Raw genomic sequence first — 14,652 nt, forward strand, 5'->3', positions numbered from 1 at the left:
CGAGTCCGCGAGTGACGTCGACGCGACAAGTGAATCGAACATGGCGGACCAAAATCGCGCCCTCGCGAGTCGCGAGTGTTGCTCCTGATTATCGACATATATCGATCGATGCTCTTGACAAAAGTGAAGTTGGTCGCGCGATTTACGAACTTCTCTCCGCCATGTTTGATTCGTTCGTCACGTCTACCTGCGGGACGTCAAGCTGATCGTGTACTTGGCTTCGTTCGCATATAGCTTTTTCCGCCGCAATTATTTCGTCAGTGTATAATTAAGTGTAATTAAGTACTCGCCGCGTCGCGAGATTAATACCGGGAGTGCCGTGCTTTCAGTGTCGCGCGATCATAAGAGACGATATCGTCGATTTTAATCGTGAACGTCGCCGAGTCGCGAGTGCGCCGACGGAGATGCGACAACGGCGCGGAGAATCGAGGAGAGGAGGAGGGGGCCTGGGTGGCATCGGGCGACGGCGGAGCGACCGTGAGGTAAGTAGTTACTTATATATATTATTCATTTATTATTTTGCTGTCCTGTGTGTGTGTGTGTCACCGATTCCGCCACTTTTTCAAGCGTGACTTGATTCGCCCACTACATATGATGCTCATTAACTTGTGTAAAATCGATCGAGGTTTCTCTCCGGCGCAATTTCGGAGTTCAATCTCTGGCATATGCGAGATGCGAGATGAGAGAAGAGACGTTACGTCGCGAACGTCATCGCGTCTCTCTTATTCGCACGGTCGTAAATTTTACTTGCACGATTTTTCGCGGATTAATTATGCGAGCGGGTTAATGTGGAAATATACAGCCGCGATCGTTTCTTGCATTAGCAAAAATCTGATATTTGTTAAAATAATGTTTCAAAAAGTTGACGGACGCGATAATTATTTGCTTAAAGTATCGATTATCTTGAACACTGTTTTAATGTAAAAATATTTATATGTTACAGATCGACGCAGGGTTACATCAACTTACAACTCCGCTGTTGCGCATCGGCCGCGCGGTGAGTTATTTTCTTATTTCAATATCGAGGCAATGGATTTGGAAAAATTCTATTACAGATGTAAATAAAATGAAAGATAATGCATGTAAATGTAAAAATAATTAATGTAGCGATAAAGTGTTCTGTATTACTTATATATATATATATATATATATATATATATATATATATATATCTGATGAAATATCTGAATATATTATTATTTATTCCTAGTTATTACGGAAAAAATTAAAACATTAAATATTAAGAGCATAAAAATATATTACAAATAACATTATAATCTATTGCCTCGAAATAGACAGGCTCGGAAATGGATAGAGCCTAGAAAATATTTTTACAATTGTAATCCTTTGCCGACTTTTTGTTACACAAAGTTATGCGCACTCGGTGACAGTGAGAATAGGATCGCGACTTCTTCGGTAACATAAATAGTGAGGATGGAGGGAAGATAGAGCTGACTAAGGGCTGCGTTCCGATATTCACTGCTAGTAATGAAAATCTATAGTGTACGTGACGTAATCTGTAGATTTTTAGTACCAGCAGCGAATATCGGAACGCAGCCTAGCCAAGTCTTGCTTCGTCATAAGCTTTTCATTTCGCGTTGCCTTTAAAAAAATTTTTTTTTTTAATTTCTTTTTCTCTCTCTCTCTCTCTCACTTTCTTTATGTGATGTTAAGACGTGGCGTTGCGAGTAGGCGCCCCTTACCGAGGTTCACGTCGGCACCGCAATATTTATCGTAATTTGATACAAGCGGACCACGAACAAAAAATTGCTGCTAGCTGACGGAGTGGGAGGTCAGAAAGATGAGGTAAGGGTGGGACGAGAGGTGGTAGACCCATACATTGCGGGCAACTCAGACGCAGCCGCGCCTCCGCCTTCCTCAGCCTCCCTATCCAAGCAGCCCCTATCCCCTATCGCCCGATACTGCTCATTTCTCCTATCGCCCCTCGTACATTCCAACTTTTCACTTCCGTTTTCGTGTATTACAGTCCTTCCTGATATGATCATCGATCACTGAGTGTAAACAACAATGATTTACAATAACGTAAACTTAACGACAAACAATTATCTCTGTTTTATAAGGAAGATAATAATCATCCTCAATATTAAAATGTCATATAAATTATTGTCATATAAATTACATTGAATCATACAAATAAAAAATTTAATAATTTATACATAAAAAACTTTTTAAATATGTAATCCTGTTTTTATCATATAAATATATGACATATACAATTCATAACACACACAAAATCAATTTCTTTCCATTAAATTTGATTAAGAAAGTCATATTGTTTTAAAATAAAATTAGAGTAAAATATATATATTAAAATTATATAGTATAAAAACATGGTAAAGGTGTGGAAGAGAGAGGGAGAAAGAGAGAGAGAGAGATAAATAATAATAACAGCACAATCCTTTGCGGTCAGGTATGAAGAAACTCGTTTCTATACCCGTCGAATAGGTCTTAATTAACATCAGGTAGATTCTGGAACGCGCGCGCGTGTAGCTCCTATTTATCATTCCCAATTAAGCTATAATCCGATATGATAAATAATGCCGTTAACGCAGTAAAGAGGCAACAGGATTTGATTTATTTAACAAGATAGTTTGACCATATTATATAACGATAAAGAATCAAAAGTTCCCAGTGTATGAACATAGTGCTTCCCTTATCTATTGCAAAAAAATTCACATGTTAACGTTACTTCTTTACGCTGTTATCTTTCTTCTTTACTTCGCGCGCAATAAGGCATCTCCGAGGAAAAACGACAAATTCATGCGCGAATAAGCATCACGCTCGCAATAAACGCACGACTGCAATTAATCCAGCGAAGGTCGTTGGTACGGCTAGCAGGAATGCAAGGAACTAGTGCACTAATTAGGAGTTACCTCCATTTGTTCTTTTATTTAATCAGTGCCGTGGGTGGTGAGCGTCAGTAGGGTGGATGCTGCAGAGTAGATGGCGAACAAGAAGGGGCGAGAAAGAGAGGGGCAATGCGAGGGAGGGAGGTTTCTCGCGTTGCGGTGGCAGACTATTACGGGACTCCCACATAAATTGGATTGTCGCTCGGTCCAAATGTATGTAGCGATAAATCCACCCGGTGAAAATAATGGCGACTCATTTTGTAAATGGCGTAAAACTTAAAATTGTGCCGTCTCCGACAGTGAGATTTATGGACGCGATGACAGCATCGCTATTACGATTACAATCGCATTTAACTGTCGATCAATACTTAGATACATACGTATCGACGTATGGATAAGATATTTTTATGCAAATGAAAAGATATTTGTTATGAGCAAGATTTTGTTAAAAAATTTTGTACAAAGAAATTTTAACGTTACATTATAAATTTGATACCAAAATAAAAGAATATTGTCATTTCTAAAAAATTATAATTTTCTTTATCTAAATATATCAATATTTTGGAAAATTAAAACTAGCCATGCAAAATAATATTGCGTAATACTTAAAATTCATTCTGTAGTCAATTTATCAATCTATCTATCTTTGACACACACAATGCTCGTGCCATTGGCCATCCACCAGTGACAAGAACCGAACCTGGGACTACCCTTATAGTCGACTTCATTGAACGCGGCGCTCGTTTATCTTCGAACATATACATCATCCCCTCTTCTCGCCTCACCAATGTGCCAACCCTGTTTTCGGTTTCGCCTTCTTTACCCCTTCCCCTTTCCCCATCAGACTCGACGCACGTTCAGTGGTTCAATAGGGAGAAACTGTAAACCTAAATACTTCGTCTTCATTTACCAATGTTCAATGTTGATTCTCGTCCTTCTCACTCGTGTTATTGCCAAGAATTCTTACTTGTGACAATGATCTTGTACTTTATACTTATTAATTATTTATCTACATATTTATAAAATGGTACACGTATATATTTTTCGATATATATATACTTGGATATTTATAATATATATTTATTTATCTGACAAAAAGAACTGCTTAGTGAGAGAAAAATACGAAGATCGATAACATTATTAGATTCTCGGTGGGCGTAAAAAGAGGCTGAGTTCGCAATGTGCGTCAGACAGATAGGGAATCTAATTTTCAAATACCGAGGGGTAGATCTGAAGGAACATCCCCCAGCATATTATTTATAATATATACCTACGCAGATGAAATTGGTGTCCAAACACGTTAGGCACGCGTTTTCGAGTCGTATGCTTCATATACTTCACAAGCATTGCATAGTTATTTCCTTCCTTTTAGATATGAAGAAATTTTCATATAAGAAATTTCGGCAGGCAGACAATATTAATGAAGCAATATTTGTGCGCAATAATGCGTAAGAATTGATAATCTTTTTTAAAGTGATTAGAAAGAATGTTATATAAAGTATTTTCATATTACAAACGTTTTATTTAGAAATAAAACATCTGAAATGATATATATGTAATATTCTAAATTTTTAATTAAATTAGTTATTAAATGATATAATTTTATATTAATGTTATAATTGTTATATAAATATAAACATATAAAGATGTAAATAAATTTTACGATTTAATAGCAATTCAAAACTCAAATTTAACAAGTAATAAAATTGTGCGTATACCTAGGCACGTAGAACGGTGAGATAAATCGATAACCAATGATTGGAATAAAGCTACGCCAACCAGCTTTTTCCGGCGGATCTCGTTTCACGGCTCGATTCTGTCACGAAGCGAGCAAGGAGTTTCGGTACCACATTCTTGCCGAAGGGATAACTAGAAAACTTCTTTTCCGCTCAACCGCCTTCTCATCCAACACACACCGGGACTAACTCAGAGAGCTACCCCCTTCTTAACAACACCCATGCCCCACGCCCTGCCCATCCGCGCCCCTGCCTTCTTTTTACCCTCCTTCTTTTTATCCTTTGTAGCAGTTGTGCAGTCGTAGAGTATCTTCGCGCTGCAGGGACGTGTTCACCCAAATGCGCTGTTAAAATTTTGGACACAATCTTACCATTTGTCTTGCGGGATCTGAGAATAAATCTTTGGCGGCTCAGGCGGGCCGAGAAAAACGCCTTGCCCTACGTTACTCACGTGAGCTGGTAAATATATATATGTATGTGTGTGTGCGCGCGCGCGCGTGTGTACATGGATGCATATATCTGTGTAGGCTTGCGCATGTGCATGCCTATGTATGTATACGTGTGCAACGGTACCCTCAGGGTTTCCACCTTCTTATTCTTCTTTTTCTTCATTTTGCCACCCTTATGGACACTGGCAGGCACGCCGAATAACCCCTGGAGCCTTACAGACCGATGTTCCATCAATAAATCATAATATTCGTATTAACATTCTTCGCACTTCTTTCGTGCTACGATGTTTTACCTTTACCTTCCCTTGCCGTCATCAAAATGGATAAGTTCTGTGACATATCAAAGCGACAAAAAACTTCCCGATAGGAGGAATTTGTATATCACGTAAGCATATGTGATATGTAATTTCGAATGATTGCAATAAATCATGTTGTACTTATGTGCGCCGACATTGTTGCATTAACAGGATATGTGGGCAAGACTTAGGAGTATCTTTAAAAAACTTTGCCAATAAAGAAACATAACTTATAAATGATTAATATAGCGTCACAGTTTTCATAAATTTTGGCTACATTTTTTCAAAGAATTAAGAGATGATTGACATAATATATTAGAATTTATCGTGTAATTCAATTTTCACTATGCTCAATGCACTGTCTGTATGGAATGGAAAATAAATGGATGACAATGATATCATATTTTATATACTGATAGTGGGGCGTGGAGACGAGATGAGGAACGAAATTGGCGCTTGTATGTATGTAAATTTATGACTACATCAAAGCATTATTAAAGTTCGTCTGTCACTTCCAAAAATGCAATTATACTCTTGATATAGATATATTACACATGTAGTCAAATTATTGTACATTATTATGATATAAAATATAGAAAAATTTACTACATAGGTTATATGTAAAATTACTATATAATGTCATTAATTTTTCAAGATTTTTCGAGATGTGTCTGAAGAAATAGCATGATATAAATACAATTTATAATTAAATTATTATTTATAAAAAGTAATTTTTTGCGATAATTCGTTATTGATATTGGCGGCTTTTCTTTTCAAAGATATAATTTAATTTAGTTATTTAACTAAAAATGATAGATCTTTCAATATATGTAAAATATTTGATGAAACAAACATATACCTGTTTTTATTAAAATCAAACTGCGATATTATATAGCATATACTTTATTAAATTGCTATCTTTTCTATTCACCATAAAATGAAAACTGTACGCTATATTCAACAAAGGAATACCGAAGGCGGATGCATACACACATTTTAGAGTACTACTTCATATAACGATAACTCAGAAACGCGACGTCGTCGTTCGCCGTGTACGCTTTGCCCCATCCGTGAAGAGCTCCGGCGTAAAATATGTGTCTGGTGTCTTATTCTTCACCCGGTCGGTTTCTCTCGAAGGCAACAGGAGAATCGAGAAATGGAAGAAAATAAGACAAGGAGAAAATAGAAAGCACGAAGGGTTTGAACGAGGATGGTCTTTCCACAACTCTTCCGAATCCTCATCATTGCTCCAGTGCTTTCCGCTGTATCGTTGCTTACATTCACCATTTCCACGATTCTGCACAAACTTATTATTCTCGTGGTCCCGCGTGGATGGTCGCGAAATACGCTGTCTGTCACATTAGCGGTCCAGAACAGGATATCATATCGGACACTTTGGATAGTCGCGAGACATTGTCATCGCCATACTGGCGACTGCCCACACAGTTTCATTCTATGGAGCGTGCAACGACGCTTTTGTATATTATACTTATCACAATTGTCTTCCTTCTTCGTTATATTAATATTTAACAAGTTATCCGATCTCTACTTTTTACACGACGTTGGTTATCGCGCGTCGTCACATTAAAATATTTGCGGTAATGGAAAGACGGTAGACGTATACGCTTCTATAGAGGCCGATGATATGAGTCAGTTCTTCATGACGATGAAAGGGAGATTACTTCGCAGTGGTTGCTTTAGGAGAAGGGCGGAACGTGATCTTGCATACATTTAAAATATTCTGGTTGAGAACCTCCTCTCATAAACTTCCTCATGGCTGTATGTACTTAATACCTGTGAAAGTGTGTAAAGGAGTAATGTATGCGGTGCTGGTAATGCACTTAGGGAGATAAGAGTTTCCCACTTATCCGAGGACATTACCGGATCTAAAAAATCAACAGAGGTTGCAGAAGAACCGAAATTTAGCGAGAAAAATATTGTCGCTGCAGGTAGCCATAGGTTTACCGAAGGCGATAGCCTTGTAAAAACACGCACCGCTTTCTCATTGGTAAAACGCTAATAAAACAAGTTTGAAATATTAAACGATAACTGATATATAACCGAGAACTTAGTGCGTGACGCAGTACATGTATGATGATTACCAATATATCGTCACATCTCTCGTTTTTCACAAATTGCCAACCACGACCAAATTAACGCAAAGTTAGTTTTACGTAATGCCGTCCCTAATATCAAGACAGGGGGTTGAACGTTTCCCCTTAAAAGAAACGTGCATTAAATCACCGGTACTTCGTCCGTTGCTCTCCTCCTTTGTCCTTGGTCGATCGTAGAAGCAGCAAGCCGTGGCAGGTTCTACTTATCTCGAGAAGGAAAAGGGAGCACCTTCCTCTTTTTTTTTTATCTAGTTACAAAGATGCGAAGGCGCGTCGCAAACCGACCGAGGAAGACTTTCTGCCGGTGGTACAAGGAGGTAGAGGGATGCCCGGAGGCGGGGGGAGGATGGCACGGGGGTTGGGAAAGGGGGTCGAAAGCAAGGGTGTTATCTGGGTGGCGGAGGACCGGAGTACCAACATAAATATTAGGCTCCTCGTTAATGCCTCTGGTAGCTACTGGCGTTACGTTTCGCAGTAAGTAAATTATGCGATATGAAATTATTAGCACCATTAAAGAAATTTATACTTTTTCGGTGCTACTCCACCCAACCTACCTACACTTACTCCAAAGACTCGAAAGGAGACGAAAGGAATGGTGACGATTTTTCCACTTTATCTGCCTGCCGGTGCTCGTTTCCTTGCCTTCTCGCCCGTTCTGGAATACCGCAACGATATCAGCCATCCCACCCATCCCACTTTTCGTTTTCCTCGTGCCTACCATTTCCCTTCCTCCTGTCTGATACCCTGCTTAATGTTTTTGCAAGACCCAATTCCTATTGTTATATCCTTCGTATAAGCTACGGCGTTAGGGTGCTTTGATTGTCAGCTATATTTCTATCGTTTACTTCGTGTTATAAAATGTTGATTTGAAAGCACAGATATATGCTATAATGATAATTCACAATCGTCATGAGCACGATTAAATCATTCCTTTAAAAATCGCTGACTTCGATTTTAATATATTATAGCTGCGCAGTTATACCAATAAAATACCATAAATTTTATTTTCGGCGGCAACTAATATTATGTTAGCTAAATTTTTTTTCGATGCTTTGCATCCATTTATCACTAAATCAATGATGTTTAATGTTATACCTATATTAATTTTACGAACTTCGAACATTTTAGATGCCCGTAGCGTTCTACGTTTCCTTAAAATGAATTATAAAATTCATCTATTTGAGTATGCGTCCTTGAAGTCCTCGTGAAGAAATCGGACGAGCATCAAATATTCCGGCGAACCAATCGCGTTGCGCAACACAGGTATGAATTTTGAAGCGGACTGTAGGCTACATTCTTGTGCCGTGGGCAAATAAAACGAGCCGACGAAGACAACATTATTACGGAGCGCTGCCAGCCATTGCTCATGCCCTGCTTCCTTACGTATTTCCAGCCATATATATGTACAAGGGCGCGTGAACGCGCACTCAACGTACATTCGCATACATATCCGTTTGTGCACACTACGACGTGGTACAAGCGCGAATCGTTGGATTGAATCTGTTCTACGTTTCTGCTGTATCGATAATAATTGAGTTTGCTCCCTAAATGAAATAGACCCGTTAATTAAAAAGCACTGTGTATTTATGTCACATTCATCACGTAATGTACCATTACATATAACGAAAAGTTATGCTGACAACAATATGGTAATTTCAGATTTAAAAAGATTCTTATCCTAATGCGCGATGCATTAAAAAGATAATTAAGTAAGATTTTTTTACTTATATATATATACACACACACACACACACACACACATATCGTGATAAATATTAATTATAAAAAAATTAATAGTGCTTCATATAATATTAATAATTTTAATAAAACAAATACCAAAGAAATTATCATATATTTAAATAAAAGCCAATAAAACTATTTAAAAAATATGGGAAAAGAATACGAAATAAAAAAGGAAATAAATTTTTGACACTGTGTGAAAAACTTGCAGCGAACATCGTTGTCATTAGATTGTACAGGCCTTAAAGCCTACTGTGCCTGAGATATATGAGTACGCGTTCAGTAGGAAAGAGAATAAGGGACTAAAATGGTGAAGAGCGCTACAATGGAGTTGGCACGCTCTGTGGTCATAGAATCATGGCTGTCTATTCAATGAGCTCGAAAATAGCCTTCTTCTACAGATATCTCGTGGGATTTCATGGAATGGCATATTTTATGAAGGTGCACAACCTGCTGTACTTCTAATATCTCGTGTGCGTTATCAAGCACTAATTCTATAACGTGTCGTTATGTCTAATTTCAAACGTCGCAGAGTGTTATTAACGATATTACGAGTAATATAATATTAATAAAAATCCTATGAAGTTTCTCTGGAACTTAAAGTTGTACAGCAAAAACTAATTCTTTAATATCAATAACTAATATATTTAATATTTCTATTCGTCATATTTTGTTTCGTGAACTTGTCAAATGTGATTTAATTTTTTATGTTAAAACTCAATTAAAATTTAAAAATAATGATAAATATAAAAAATAAAAAAGATAAAAAACTGTACGGACATACAAGCTAAAGATCGTGGACGATTGGTGGAAGCTGTGGAAGGTAGAAACATGGTGGTAAAAGGGTCGTCCAAGAGGTCACTGCCGAAGGAGTCGTAAGAGGGCGAGGAAAGCGGGTGGAGTAAGGAGGAAACACAGAAGGGGTAAAGGGACAGGGGTGCTCAAGAGGAGCGAGCGGAGAAAGGGGCAAGAGGTTGCCCTCCATGAATCACGACACAGAGGCTGATTTAGAGGCCCAGAAGTTGCCGCTATAGGTACTAGCTGCCGCCTGTAACCTCCAGGTGAACTTGCTGCAGAGTGCGTATCCTAATGGATCTTATGTGTGAAAATCTCAAACATTATTAATGATCTCAATGATCTCAATGATCTCTTATTTTCTAATTTTTGTCATACATCAAATTTCTTTCATTAATCGTTATTGCCAACAACATTCCTTATATTATAAAAATCTTTATGTATATAGCTTTAAAAAATTCGCGATTTAATACCTTATTAAGTATTTGTTATTAAGTCGTTAGAATGTATTGCAAAATCTTTATCAATTTTCAAATCTATTCACACCTTTTGTAAATGTGTACGTATGCATATGCGCCGACGTTAATGGATAACTGTACCAACGTGTAGTATAGTGCGTTCGTTATTATGTTGTTCGATATAGAAGAAATCGAACAATATACAGTTCGACATGCATATATAATTTGACTACAATATAACTGGCCAATATTATCTCGGTGAAATAGTCAGGATTAAGCGTGAATCCTGTCGGGCTTAAGACCGCGAAACGGACAAATAAATTAGAACCAGTATCTGTCCATCGAAAGCATGGTACTGATAAATTTCCGCGCGCGTCCTCACAGACACGAACAGCATATATTTTACATTCTCAATTCGGGATGAACAGATTTATTGAGCTTCACAGCGTCCAATACCGTTCACCTCCCTTGACAGTCTTTCTACTTCACTACGTATCTGTATGTATATAAATCTCAATTGTTTTTAGGGCTTTATCTGCCGGCAACATGGCGCAGATTATGTAATAGCAAAATCAAAAGTTTTTTTTGTGAATTTCTTGTGTTATAATTAAAATAGTGATTGAGCTAATATATGCAATTGAACTAACAAAAAGACAATAATCCAATTTATTATAGAAACATAGTCAATTTCGTACAAATGTAAGAATTTCGCAATGTGTACGCGATAATAAATGAATGTGTGAATTAAAACTAAGCGCAGTTTGTGAAATGCGCGAAGCTTGGTTATATAGAAAATGGAAAAAAATAATTGGTTCAAATATAGGTGGAATATACATATATGTAACAGAAGCGAAAAAGAGACAGAGTTAGGAGCGAGGGGGGTACAAGAGAGAAGAGCACAGCGGAATGAGTAAGTGCGAGGGCTCGTCGCTTCTCCATTTCAAGCCTAAGCGCGCCCATTCATCAGGATTTTGGCGCGCAGACGTGCTTTATTACTGCTCGGTCGAAATTGCTATCCTACGACTCCATTCCGGTCCGCGAGCTTGCATGCACCGTACCCAGGCGAGCCTCTTTCGGCATAGTCAGGATAATGCATTAGTACCTTATATGAGATTCAGCCACGCGCAAGCGATCTATATTCTTAACCAGACACGGCGCAAGTTAACTAACTAAATTCAAATTATATTATCGATATATCGGCAAACAGTACATATCTTTAATCACTATCACAATATAAACACGGTTTATAATAACAAATCAATAACATATAGTTATTAAAACATTATTATACAGCTCAGAAAGTGCAATGTCGCTATGTGTCTATTTTGATTTTAAAACAAATGACATCCTTTTGATCTAATTTTCAGTATAGCTGTATTAAGGAAATGTGCCCAAATTTTTTATTAAGACATTCAAGAGGAAACAAGAACCCATTGCGTAATAATTCGTTAATTATTCTACGACAATTTATCTGATTTCTTTCTCGGTCGCTACGGTTGCTGCGGGCTTCAACTACCTGCTGGCGTGCGTCGCGCAATTCACACGATGCTCGCGCGAACACGACGATATCTTTCGCACGCGCATACGCGCACACGCGCACACGCGCACACGCGCACATGCATATGCATCCGCGGCACGCGTGCATTGCATCCCCGACACATGTATACCCGAATACGAATGAAAAAGCTTAATGCGCCATTATTTACTTGATAGTGGACAAAGGGTTCCAGGGGCACCAGCACGTGTTTACGCGTTTATAACAGACGTGACGTAGAGTGGTTATATTCTAGCGGGGCGTGTGCGTCGGGGGTGGATGCCGGCAGGGCCGCGACGGGCTCGCGTGGAGATGGCTGGAGGTGGTCGGAGGCGGCGGAGGCGCTGTTTTGTGATGCAGCACGCACATTACCAGACCGTAATGCGGCGTCGGGCTCACCGGTTCATATATTTTATTTAGCACTGACACACACGGGGCTGAAATTACGCGCAGTTATTAATGAAACTAAACTATTAATTTAAATTCCATTGTTCCATTATAAATAATTACCTGTTAATTACCGGCGAACCGGGCCAACCCGTGTAATGTGATTGGGGGACAAACAAACGATTGGGCTAACAAACGTTCGTTACAGCGTTAATGTTACCGCTCTTTGAAATGTTTTTGCTGGTTTACGCTTTATTTCTGGTAAAGTGGCCTAGGAATCTTAATGATCGATTATTGCATTTATAACATATATATTTCATAGATTTTATGTTATTCATTACATATTTTAATTTTCCAAAACACAAGCGTCAAACCGCGCTCATAAAATAGTGAATTTAATTACTGATTATTAATTGGCGCCAGCTCATGCTGAAGCTTAATGAGTTATATTTGCCTGTGTTTTAAGCATTATTTATTATGTATCATTGTATTAATAAAAGTATAATCCGGTTACATTGACTCGAACAAATTACGTGAATTATATCTCTATCCATTTGTTACTGAATATTATCAACTCGATTACCGATTCTTAAGCTGTAATAATCAAATAACGAGATATCGATATTTGATCGAAGTGGGGATTGGAGAGGAATAGAGAGATACCGCTGTTGATAGTGCCTTTTGTTTCCGTCGTCGTGCATAGATAAATACGCGTGCGTGCGCCAACAAGTATGCTAACGTCTCTTAGGGCTGATTCAATTAATCAAAGCTGAGTCGGCGGCCGGCGCTGATTGCTCTTGCGATGCACTTAGTCGCGTACACGTGATTACACGCTGTGAGATGGACAGATGAGACTACGTGCCTGTAGTTAATCTTCCATGTGTCAAACGGTACAAATGACACGAATTGGAAGGTGAGGGAGCAGAGAGATGCGTGATATGGACTTCGTGTACGTACACGAACGACTCTCGTATCGATACAGCGGGGCATCTTTGCGCGAGGTGACTTCTAACTGCGTGCTGTGTGTGAAGAGTTCGTGACTGACATACGCGCCGACATATAGGTAGAAGCGCGCCACGTGCAGGAATGACATTCCAACTTGGTGAGCGAATTGTAAAGGGATCTCCTAACGGTCGCGCAACGAAATAGCTGCAGGATTCAATTCAATTAATGTGTCGTCCAAAGACTCATAAAATATAATCTATGTGAGATAAATGTAACGTGTCTTTCCGTAGTTGTAATTTACAGCTTTGCAAGTCGTTACGTTACGTTATCTCTTCGACACCTTGCACCGGTGTGATACGCGGTAATTGAAATCGCAGGCGGTGACTGGTCGCACATAATAAGAAGGCGCCTTGATGCCAGCACGCGTTCGTAAATACGTATCGAGCCAGGAAATCACGATCACGAACACTTTAGCGTGCTACAGCTTGATTGCTATGTATCGTGGCGCCGGTAACAATTTATTATTCGTCGCGAAGAAAACACTCAGGTGACTGTCATCTTTTCGTTCCCCCCTCCCATCACTTTTTTCTTCAAAACTCACTGCGATATATAAAATAGATTTATTCTCAACGTTCGAATCAGCCTCAATATTACATCTACAATTTCGCCAGCAGTAGAGAAAAGTTGCAGAAAAAAATTTTATTAAAGTATACGAATAAAATTTCGTATTTCACAATGATCGAATTTCCCATCATTTTCACATTTAATACATCCGTTCTCTTCGAATTTGGGAATAGTCGCTATACGGAGGATAAACGGGGGTGAGAGAGAAGCGAATCGAAGAAATGACGTAACGGAGACATAGTGCTGCCAGAAAGAGGAAAGCGCGATAGAAGGCATCGGAGCGCACCGGCGCCCTGCCTCGGCTCCGTCGAGGCGCCGGCGTCACTTCCGCCCTTACTCCTATTCTCCCTGTTCCCTCCGCCGTCTCGTCTCGCAACTGTTCCCGCCGGTTTCGCGGTTCCTATCTCGATTCAGGCTGCCGCTTGGAATCGCAGAGCCTTGAAAAAGAAGCAAAAGGAAATGTACACCGACTGCCGGCGTCGGCGTCGGTAGGCGTTGCCCTCACCGGGGTGCACTCGCCAGAATCCCGCGACTACGACCACTCCAGCCACCAATAAATAAATATGAGATGCATCGGCTAAACAGTTCCCGGGTTGTTGATCCTGCGAGACTTGTATAAATCAGCTTTATACTCTAGCATCCACGTCGCCTGACCCGGCACGCTCGTACGTGTGCAAAGCTTCGTATCGGCGCGATACGCGTTT

At 39.2% G+C, this 14,652-nt stretch overlaps 1 protein-coding gene across 1 annotated transcript in view; it reads left to right on the top strand.

The window, feature by feature from the left end:
* The first annotated feature begins 3 nt into the window (after positions 1-3).
* The window catches only part of LOC143908206 (uncharacterized), a 66,639-nt gene continuing 51,990 nt past the window's right edge, over positions 4-14,652 (top strand). The window contains exons 1-2 of the mRNA XM_077425658.1: positions 4-482; positions 944-997. Of these exons, the coding sequence (XP_077281784.1) occupies positions 405-482; positions 944-997 (132 nt within the window). The 5' untranslated portion in view covers positions 4-404. The remainder of the gene's footprint in view (positions 483-943; positions 998-14,652) is intronic.

The sequence above is a fragment of the Temnothorax americanus genome, unplaced genomic scaffold (assembly GCF_048541705.1).
Source record: "Temnothorax americanus isolate GAGA-0224 unplaced genomic scaffold, ASM4854170v1 Scaffold9, whole genome shotgun sequence".
Lineage (NCBI taxonomy): Eukaryota > Metazoa > Arthropoda > Insecta > Hymenoptera > Formicidae > Temnothorax > Temnothorax americanus.